This window comes from Chelonia mydas, chromosome 20 (genome assembly GCF_015237465.2).
Source record: "Chelonia mydas isolate rCheMyd1 chromosome 20, rCheMyd1.pri.v2, whole genome shotgun sequence".
Lineage (NCBI taxonomy): Eukaryota > Metazoa > Chordata > Testudines > Cheloniidae > Chelonia > Chelonia mydas.
Genome location: NC_051260.2, coordinates 3503899 through 3514279, shown reverse-complemented (window position 1 = coordinate 3514279; position 10381 = coordinate 3503899). Strand labels below are relative to the sequence as shown.

Here is a 10381-nt window from a genome sequence, read left to right as displayed (position 1 = left end):
GACTCTGTGACAGCACGTCCCCACCCCATGCCCCTACCCCAGGGCTGTGCCAGATCTGTGCCACCCGGGAACACCTCCACGTTGAAGGCATCCTTGGCCTGCCAGGTCAGTTGCCTTGCACCATGGCAGCCCCCCAAAGGGGCGGGGGCAGGACTGGGATCCGCGTGTGGGAATGGAGAGCGACCTGCTAGCTGATGAGGAGGTCACGCACACACAGATACAGCATTTTATTGAGTGCACAGGACAGAGGCTGCTCAGGGCGGGAGGAACAGACATCTTAAAGGGCTGTGGGCACCTTACGGACAGAGAAGCCGGGCCGCGTCCCTCCCGTCGGGACCAGCTCACCCCTCACCCCAGAGCGCTCTCCTGGTTCCACAGGACTCGGTGCACGCCAGCTGGCATCCCAGGCTGCAGCTCCGATTCAGTGCCAAGCGACGTGGTGTGGCCCCCTGTTCCCTGCCCCGCTCAGCCACAGATCAGAGATCCCAAGGCCAGAAGGGCCCCTTGTGACCGTCTCACCTGAGCCCCCGAATAGCATCCCTACCCATCATTCCTAGAGCAAAGCTTTTGGAAAATCATCCAGTCCCCATTTCAAAATGGCAAATCTGCCACGGCCCTCGGCAAATTGTGCCAGTGGCTTGTTACTCGCCCCATCAAGAATTTACGCCTGCTTTCCTCCCGTCTGAATTTGTCTAGGCAGCACTGAGCTCCTCTCTGACCCTGCCCGGCATTCCCCCCACGGCGGTCTCTGAGGACAGGGGAGCTTGGTCCAAATTCCCTACAGGGCGGGTCTTCACCTTGCAGAACCCATGGCTGCAAAGGGCCCCTGGCTGGCGTCCGCTCGGAGCTCTCTCCCCTTCCCCGGGGAAGTGTGGAGGGAGGCCGTTGGATGGGGGGTGAGATTGCTGTACCTGTCCTCCGGAGAGACGGTGCTTGACACGGCACGGTTCACCAGCACCATCCGTCCCGGACGTGACGGAGGTGAATTCCAGCAGCAGGACCAGTGGGAACAGGGCCTCGGCGGGGGAATCTCTGTCCAGTCCCGGTTCGAGGGAAGACTCGCTCAGTGCAAAGGCAGCTGTGCGTGCGCTGGGCAGCGGGCTAGGTGCAGCCGCAGGCGTCCACAACCATGTCGGGGATGTCGGTCTTGATGACGTTGCTGTCCTGGTTGTAGTAGAGCAGGGAGAGGGGCCGGCGGCTCGTGGGGACGCAGCAGGAGCTGACGGTGGCGTGCGCGTCGTTGGCCTTCATGAGATTCAGGATGGCTGTGTGGAAGGAGGAGGCCAGGCCGGGCATGCTGGCCACGTGCAGGGGGCACTGCCCCGTGCAGTAGTTCATGTGATAGCCCTCCGGCTGGATGATCCAGCCCTCCCAGCCGATCTCCTTGAAGTCCACGAAGAACTGCTTCCTGCAGCATGTCCGGGACTTGCTATTGCACTCGATGGCCCGGCGGCGAGTCCGGTGTCGGGGCCTGGCCCGGGCCTTGGCCGCCATGAACGGCCGGTGAGACTCGCTGTTGCTGAGAAGCAGGGCAGGCTCCAGGCTTCCTTCAAGCTCCAGCTCCGCCGTTAGCCTCTGGCCGCCTTTGCTGAAGAAGCTCTGGACAGCTGCCCTCACCTCCACCGCGGCCCAGCCTCCCCGCTTCACCTCCAGCGGCCTCCTGCCGACCAGCGTCGGGTTTGCATCGCCCGGCTCGGACAACAGCAGCTTCGCCGTGAGCCTGCGCGTGGGGCCGCCGGGGGCTGCCAGGAACACGTACATGTTGGCGTGGAGGATTTGCACGCTTCTGCCGGCATCCTGGGTGAAGTGGAAGTGCAGACGCGTCCTGTTGGGAGCGGAGGGCCCTGCAGACAAAGCAGCAAGGGGGGGCATTAGGAAATGAAGCCCCTGAGGTCTCCACGTTTACGCTGGGCTAGGCTGGCGTTAGAGGGGGGGCAGGAGTGCCCTGTCTATTGAGGATGGGGGGAACTGGACTAGAGGGAACAGGAGACCACTGCATTAATGCTAAACACAGCCCTGGGGCCATGGCGCGGGACTCCATCAACCGTGATATGCCACAGCTGGGGTGGCCCTACGTTTTCCTTTGCCTCCAGACTTACTCCAGTGGTGAGCAGCAGAATCTAGGCTAGGCTGGTAATTCTGGTGTCCTGGTCAAATTCCTTTCCTAAATTCCCTTTGCTGGTCAAGCTGGAGAAAGATATGGGGCCAGATCCTCAGCTGGTGCCAAACCTCATTGACTTTAATGAAGCGACACTGACACCAGCTGAGGATCTGGCCCATTTTCCACGTCCTGCTGCCTAAATCGCTGTGCTTTGTTACTGTGCTCTTTTATCCCACCCCAGAGGCAGCTGCATTTCAGCAGAGGATGATGTGATCCTTGCGTATGGCTGCTATTCCGAGATCCCCAGGAGACGCTGCCTCGAAATGTAAGATCATTGTTCTCCCGGCATTGCGGATCTAAATACGGAAAAAAAAAATCCCTTTCTTTGCGTCTGGATCTAACGCAGAGGTGGGAAAACTACGGCCCGCGGGCCACATCCGGCCCGTGGGACCGTCCTGCCCGGCCCTTGAGCTCCCGGCCGGGGAGACTCGCCCCCAGCCCCTCCTCTGCAGCCTCAGCTCGCTGAGTCGCCAGAGCTCCGGGCGACGGGGCTGCGAGCTCCTGCTGGCAGCATGGTGGCGTGGCTGGCTCTGGCCGGGCGGGGCAGCTGCCAGTCCTGCTGCTCTGAGCAGCCTGGTAAGGGGGCGGGGGGGTTGGATAAGGGGCAGGGAGTCCTGGGGGGCAGTCAGGGGACAAAGAGCAGGGGGCAGTTGGATGGGGCAGAGGTTCTGGGCGGGGGCGGTCAGGGGACGGGGAACAGGGGGGGTTGGATAGGTGTGGGAGTCCCGGGGGGGGGGCCTGTCAGGGGGCGGAGATGTGGATAGGAGGCAGGGCAGTCAGGGGACAGGAAGCAGGGGGGGTTGGATAGGGGGTGGGGTCCCGGGGAGGGTGGTTAGGGGCGGGGGGTCCTGGGAGGGGGCGGTCAGGGGACAAGAAGCAGGGGGGGTTGGAGGGGTGGGGAGTTCTGAGGGGGGCAGTCAGGGGGTGGGAAATGGGAGGGGGCAGACAGGGGTTGGGGGCCAGGCTGTTTGGGGAGGCACAGCCTTCCCTACCTGGCCCTCCATACAGTTTTGGAACCCCGATGGGGCCCTGAGGCCAAAAAGTTTGCACACACACACCCCCCCCCCCCCAGAGGATGGATTGAGGGGCTGGGCCATGATGCATGTTCATTGGCTCCCTGCAGCCACATCTTTGTGCCAGGAGATTCTCTGGCCTGGCCTGGATCAGGCTACAACGCATTGCGGAGGAGGGCCGTTTTCCTAAGGCAGCGTGTCATTCCTTTGGCCAGCGGGCTTGCCTATCCCACACAGACACGGGGCGTGCAGACCTGCCTCTGTGGGTGTACAGACACAATACCACCGAGGCTCCCTGGCCAACAGCTCCTTCCACAGGCAAAGTGACATCCACGGAAAAATAGACACAAGGGCCGGGCCCGGCAGCCGTCTTGCTGGCTGCACTTCAGACAGCTCTGTGCCCAGCCAAAACCATTACCAAGAGACTTCTGCGCCTGCCAGCCCGGGCCGCCCTGGGCGGCCCGCTGGTGAGCTAAGCCGGCAGGTGCGAGTGAGTCTGTGGGTTGGAGCCTGCCAAGGAAAGCCCAGGGCTTTGGTGGTCTTCTCAGTCTGGCCCAAGCAAGCACGTGGCAGAGGGCTAGAGGGCGCGGTGCTGGCTCTCACCGGACACACAGTCTTCATCGCTCTAGGTGCTACAGAGCTGATGGTGCTTTGTGTATATAATGAAAGGAGGCCGGGGGTGTCAGCCCCGGGGCGCTGGCTAAATTCCCCATTGGGAAGTCGCTTGTTATTCCAAGCGCCTGGTATTTCAGCTGGATACATTGATCTTTACCTCCTCCACCTAAGAACCCTGTGGGTTAGTCCTGCTGAGGGAGAGTCTGGGCTGTGTTCCACCCCAAAGGCGGCTGAATTTCCATGGAAGGAGAAATGAATCCTGTTTTATACTGGGATATTGAAGGATAGGATCCCATAGCACTTTACAATCTACTCAGCAATGCCCTCTGAAAATGGAGCTGCATCTGGGGTGGAACACGGCAGCTGTTCGACAGCAGCACTCCCCAGCCATCTAGCGCCCCCTGTACTCTCTCCACAGAGTTACATTAGATCCTCTCCCGTCTAGCTTTGGGCTACCGGGTCAGAAGGATTTTCAAGTAGTCAATTTGTGACCCATTCCTCCCCTCGATCCTTCTGAGCAGTACAATTGCCTCGCCCGTTCCCCGTGTAATTGTGCATTTGATTTTTCCTTCCTTAGCCTTAGTGAAGTACTTTGCCCTCTGTCCTTATCATAGAATCATAGAATATCAGGGTTGGAAGGGACCTCAGGAGGTCATCTAGTCCAACCCCCTGCTCAAAGCAGGACTGATCCCCAATTTTTGCCCCAGGTCCCTAAATGGCCCACTCAAGGATTGAACTCACAACCTTGTGTTTAGCAGGCCAATGCTCAAACCACTGAGCTATCCCTCCCCCCTCAAATTGCATCTTGTTGATTTCAGATCAATCCTCTGATTTGTCAAGGTCATTTTGAATTCGAAACCCGAACGCCAAAGCTTGCAACCCCTCCTACAGTGATGTCATCCGCACGTTGTAGGAGCATTCCCTCCCCTCCGTTACCCAAGTCACTGATATGGACTAGCGCCAGACCAAGGGCTGAGCCCTGCAGGACCCCGTTAGATACTCTCCCCCAGTTTGACAGTGAACTACTATTATGTGTTTGTGGATGTAAGTGCTCGGGGGATTGATTTTTGTTCCTGTGCCCTTTTGGGGTTGCAATGGGGTAAAATGCCCTCATGCAGAGGCCCTTCTTGGGGGATGTCTCTGTCCCTCGCTATGCCCCTGCCGCACCCCTTGACACACGCCGGGAGACCTTACAGACCTGGCTCAGCAAAGCTGAGAATCTCATACTCTTGCACATCAGTCTTGGGGCTCCGGCTTGGCATATCCAACGTGATGCTCGGGTTCGTGCGCCTGACACGTAGCCTCGCCAGAGCTGTCAGGAGGCCAGCGCTGGAGACCGGCTGGGTCACATTGGGTCGCTCCTTCAAATGCAGCTTGGAAAGAATCCTCTGCTTTGCTAGCTCAATGAGGAACGACTTCTGCACCTCTGGGTCCAGGGCTGCCATCTCGCAGGCAGGGCATCGACCTGCCCCGGGCTCGGCTACTCCGATGAGCATTAAAAGCAGGAGGGCTTGCACGGTGGCCATCTCCTTCTGATCCCCACAGGCAAAGAGCATTGGGAGCCAGCAAGCTGATTTCCTCGAACAGCGCAAGGTCTGGTACCACCACAGCAACGGAGCTGGGTTCCCGTCCGGAAAAGGAGCCCCACAAAGTCAGTGCCGGGAGGGTAAAAGCCACCGTGGAGGCTGCACTTCTGTGAGCTGATTTCACAGCCCCACTCCTGGATTACTGGGAAGCCTTCACTGCCTCTGATGCAAATATTGGCTGATCCCAGTGCAGATAAACTGTCCCTCTGATCCCACAAGAACGTTCCCATAGGACACAGATTTTGGAGGTGTTAAGGTAGACCTGGGGGAGAGGTGTGTTTGGGGTCCTGCTGGATCTGGCTGGGTTTTGTGACTTAGTAGCCAAGATCAATAAAAAAAAAAAAAAAAAAAAAAGGCTGAAAGCGTGGCTGATTTGGGACCGAACACAGGAGTCGGTGCGTAACTATTACATTTGTATCGGGATAGCGACTACAGGTGTCAGTCAGGTCAGGGCCCCATTGTGCCGGGCACTGCACAAATGTACATAGCCAGTCCCTGCCCCGAAGAGCTTGCAGTCTGGGTATGGCAAAGAGTAATTGGCAGGCAGCAGCTCCCAGCACAGGAGAGCGAGGGGCTGTAGCTCGAGGAGAGGTTTCCCAAATCTCAGGCCGGGTCTGCTTTGCAGACTGCTGCTGGCACGACTACCGCGGTCGGGGGCGGGATGGGGTTGTGATCTGGGGCCGACAGAGCTGTGTTGCCAAAAGCCCCTAGTGCAGACGCAGGTGGCTAGACTGACAAGGGTAGAAGCCGCGTCCACACTAGGAGCGCTCTGCCAGGGCAGTGTGCTGGTGTAGATACACTAGCAAAGCACGCCGAGCGCGGGGCCGTATCTACGCATCTCTGGCGCAGGTAGACGCTTCCTGCAACGATGCAGCAGGTCTTTCTGTCGCAGGCACCACCGACCTGGCTACGTCTACGCTGGGGCTTAGATTCGCCTGGCTCCGGCACTCAGGGCTGTAACGCTTTCACCCTGGAGCGCTGGAGCTGTGTGGTAAACCAGGCTGAGGCCTCAGGCTGCGGCCACCAGGACCGGCAGGGCAGAGGATTTCAGGCGGATGCCAACAACTACTTTTTGATTGGGGTGTGTGTGGGGGAGGGGGGGGGGATCAACCAGTTTTACCCAGCTGGCCTGGGGGCAGGGCAGGGCCTCTTCAGAGCTGGCGTAGTTTTTTCCATCGAAACACACTTCTGATAAAACACATTTTTCATTTTGGTCAGAAATGCTCTTGGGTTTTTTTGTTGAAAAAATAAAAATGGAAACGGGGGCTGGGGCAGCAGGTGGTATGGAGCAGGGGGGGCTGGAGTAGTGGGGGTCGGGAAGTGGGGGCAAGAGTAGTGGTGGGGAGAGCTGGATGGATCGAACAGTGAGGGGCTGGATCAGTAGGCATGGGGGGCACTGGAGGTGGAACAGTGGGGGGGCTGCAGTGGGGGCTAAGAGCAGGGGGGTGGAACAGTGGGGGGCTGAGAGAGCGGGGGGGCTGGAGCGGGGGGGTAGTAGGGTGGGGGGGCTGGAGTGGGGAGCTAAGAGAGCAGCGGATGGTGGAACACTGGGGGTTGGGGGCTAAGAGAGTGGGGGGCGGAACAGTGGGGGGCTGAAGCGGGAGGGCAGTGGGGGGCTGGAGAAGAGAGGTGGGGCAAGGGGGTAGTGAGGTGGAGGGCTGCAGTGGGGGGCTAAGAGCGGGGGGCAGAACAGTGGGGGGTTGGAGAGGGGGGCAGTGGGGGGCTGGAGAAGAGAGGTGGAGCAGGGGGGACTGGGGGCAGGGGTAAGGAGCTGCAGTGGGGGGCTAAGAGAGCAGGGGGGTGGAACAGTGGGGGGCTGGAGCGGGGGGCAATGGGGGGCTGGAGAAGAGAGGTGGGGCAGGGGGGTAATGGGGGGGCTCCAGTGGGGGGCTAAGAGAGCGGGGGGGGGTGGAACAGTGGGGGGCTGGAGCGGGGGGCTATGGGGGGCTGGAGAAGAGAGGTGGGGCAGGGGGGTAATGGGGGGGCTCCAGTGGGGGGCTAAGAGAGCGGGGGGGTGGAACAGTGGGGGGCTGGAGCACGGGGCAATGGGGGGCTGGAGAAGAGAGGTGGGGCAGGGGGTAATGGGGGGGCTACAGTGGGGGGCTGGAGAAGAGAGGTGGGGCAAGGGGGTAATGGGGGGCTGCAGTGGGGGGCTAAGAGAGCGGGGGGTGGAACAGTGGGGGGCTGGGGGGCAGTGGGGGGCTGGAGAAGAGAGGGGGGGCAGGCGGGTAATGGGGGGGCTGCAGTGGGGGGCTGGAGAAGAGAGGTGGGGCAGGGGGGTAATGGGGGGGGCTGCAGTAGAGAGGTGGGGCAGGGGGACCTGGGGCGGGGGGGTTAGTGGGCGGAACCGGAACACGTGTCGGGTTAGGCCTTGGGGGCGGGGCCTGGCTCGGGGGCGGAGCCACCCCCGCGCATGGGCACCGCGGGCGCTCAGCGGGGCTCGGCCGCTCCCCCACCCCCTCCCTTTAAGGTGGCGCGGGGCCGGCAGGCTCCGCCCCTCCGGGCCGGCAGGGGCCGCTGTGGGGCGCGTCTCGCAGTTGCCCCTGGCAACGCGGCCCGGGGTAGGCGGGCGGGGCCCCCGGGGCGCGGCGCGGCGCGTTGACGCGGGGCCGCACGTAGCGGTGACGCAGCGCGCACGCCGGCTGGGGGAGGGGCCAGCAGCTTCTTTCCTTTTTTTTTTTTCTTTCTTTTTTTTTCTTTTCCTCCTTTTCGGTTTTTTTCCTTCTTTTCTTTTCTCCGCCCGCCCCCGGCCCCCCCCGGCCCGGCCCCCCCCGTGCCACCGGCCCCCCCCGGCCCCTGGACCCCCCCCGCTCCGACCCCCCCCGCCCCGAGGAGGGGCCCGGCCCCGCTCGGCAGAACCCCCCCCCGGCGGCAGCGGAGACCCGAGACGGAGGGGGGGGGACAGACCCCCAGGGTAAGTAAGGCTCTTCCCCTCCCCCCACCTTCTGCCCCGCGGGGGGGTCTCTTGGGAGGGGGGTTATTACCCGCCCCCTCAGGGGTTGGGAAGGGGCTAGACCCCCCCTCCCCCAGGTGGGGGGCGGGGCGGGGGCGGGGCTTAGCAGCCCCCTAAGTTTGGCGCTTGGAAGGGAGGTGAGGGGCTTTATTCCCCCCCCCCCCTTTGGAGTTGAGACGTTTGGACCCAGATTGGGGGGGGAGGTGGCCAGGAATTGCCCCAGCCCCCTTCCCTGGCTGGGGATGGAGGGCAAAGGCCCCCCCCCTTCGCCCGCCCATCCCCCGCTCACGGGGAGGGCCCAGCCTGGGACAAGGGGCAGGTGAGACCACAGGTGCGGGGTCAGAGCCGGAGCCGTTCTCCTTCCTTCCAGGCCCTTGGCCCTCCCTTCGGTCCGGCTGCTTCGCCTTTCTGTCCCTCGGGTTGCGGGGAGCCCGGAGAGGCCCCCGGGGGCTCCGCTGTTTCTTGGCTGAGGTTCTTGTGGGGCGGGCGAATGGGGGGCGGGGGGGGGTGTCTCTCGTCTGCCAGCTTCCTGAGGGTCCCCCGTTGTTCTGAACGTCCCAGGCGCGGGCCCGGCGGGTGGGTCTCCGGCTTCGCTGGCCACCGGCAACTTCTGCAGGAGCCAGGAGCCAGCAGGAGGCTTGAAAGGCCTCATGTGGTGTCAGCGTGTTGGGGGGCTTGTCACTGGCCACCTGCATATGCCCGTCTGCCGGCGGTATTGTGTGACCAGCGCCCCTGGGAGTCCGAGGTAAAGGGACGTGTCCAGGTGAGATCTGAGAGCTTCTGCAAGGCCCAAAGTTTGTAATAACGCGTGCATGCGTGTGTGGGTGTGTGTGTGTGTGTGGCCTCTTTCATCTCAAAGAGAGATGAAAGATTGTGAAGTGTGATGAGATCTATTGATGAAAAGTGCTCTGTAAGAGGCAGGAGTTATTGTTATTTATTGTTACTCACAAACTATCCACATGCAGCACTCACAAAAGGCAGCCAGCAGCCACCTCTGGACTGGAGGGCGGCAGCTGGCGATATGGGGAGAGGAATTCTGGGCCTGGAAATGGGAGCAAACACCTGCTCTTCTGAAAAGCATGATGGGATCTTTTATATCCTTACAGAACAGGGCCTTTGCTTTTAAGAGCTCCTCTGAAAAACACAAACACAGTAAACTTCCTGGGACGTGGTTTGTTTGCCATAAGGCTGAAGAGCAGGCGGGGCCCGTGGGCTACATTCTATAGTTCATCGTCCTCTGTCTGACCATCTCCGGATGCTTCAGGGAAAGTTGCAAGAAGTCCCTTAATTATGGAATAAGGTGCTCAAAAGGGATGTTTCATCCAAACCACTGTCAGTTAGCCATTGTCTTATGCCCTGTGTCAGCTTTTTATCCCTTACAGTATTTGTTTAATATCATGTTTAATGCAACTTGCTATTTTCACTATCCATATCCAGTCCTCCTTTGAATCCTGCTATGAAGATCTTTTGGCAGTGAGTTTTGCAGGTTGCATATACAAATTTTCATTTGATCAGTCTGAAATTCATTGCCTTTCAATTTCATTGGATATGTCCCTGTGATCTCGTGTTAGGAGAGGGTAGACAGGAGCCCCTGTATCATGAGTTATTTTATGAACCTCTATCACACCCTCTTCTGTCCTGTCATCTCTTGAACAGTCCCCATCTTCTGGGGAAGTCTTCCCAGGCATCTGGTTGTTTTTGAGGCCTCTCTCTGAACTGCTTCCATGCCAATTTTGGGTTAGGGTGACCAGAACTGAGCCTGGGGATCTGAGGCCCACACTGCTGAGCCAGTCTCTATGGTTTTATGTGGGTCACGGCAATCCCCAACCTTGCAGAAACTTCTTGTAGAAGGCCAGTTGCCCTGGGCTGTCCAAAGAATGTCCACGCTCCATTTACGGTGAGTGTCATGCTGGCTGCTGGAATGGTGGGCCAGGCTCTAGTGATATCATGGGTGGACTATTGCCACAGGATTGCAGTCTCTTCATGATACGGGGTAAATTTGATTTATGCCCCCTCCTTTCCTTTATTTCTCCTGTATTGTACCTTAATGTGG

The 10381-nt window shown here is 60.1% G+C and overlaps 2 protein-coding genes across 7 annotated transcripts in view; one reads left to right on the top strand and one right to left on the bottom strand.

Moving 5' to 3' along the window:
- Nucleotides 1-351: 351 nt before the first annotated feature.
- Nucleotides 352-6442, bottom strand: LOC102941152 (inhibin subunit beta C). The gene is made up of 2 exons (XM_007052845.3): nucleotides 4988-6442; nucleotides 352-1844 (listed from the first exon to the last, which is right to left on the bottom strand). Exons 1-2 carry the CDS (start codon nucleotides 5343-5345, stop codon nucleotides 1102-1104), a joined length of 1101 nt encoding a protein of 366 aa, XP_007052907.2. The 5' UTR covers nucleotides 5346-6442; the 3' UTR covers nucleotides 352-1101.
- A 1730-nt stretch (nucleotides 6443-8172) lies between these two features.
- The window catches only part of R3HDM2 (R3H domain containing 2), a 106567-nt gene continuing 104358 nt past the window's right edge, over nucleotides 8173-10381 (top strand). For 3 of the 6 annotated variants that reach the window (XM_037883784.2, XM_037883785.2, XM_037883786.2), the window contains exon 1: nucleotides 8175-8289. The gene's annotated coding sequence lies outside the window, so the exon portion shown is untranslated. Of the gene's footprint in view, nucleotides 8290-8889; nucleotides 9092-10381 lie in introns of those variants that run through there. The other 3 variants (XM_037883790.2, XM_043532748.1, XM_037883791.2) reach the window with 3 other exon arrangements.

Bases quoted from the DNA above. Each gene is read 5' to 3' on its own strand.
- LOC102941152 (XM_007052845.3), bottom strand. From the start codon at position 5,345: ATGCTCTTTGCCTGTGGGGATCAGAAGGAGATGGCCACCGTGCAAGCC. The intron at 1,845-4,987 runs GTCTGTAAGGTC...CTTTGTCTGCAG, and splicing joins TCTCAGCTTTGCTGAGCCAG to GGCCCTCCGCTCCCAACAGG.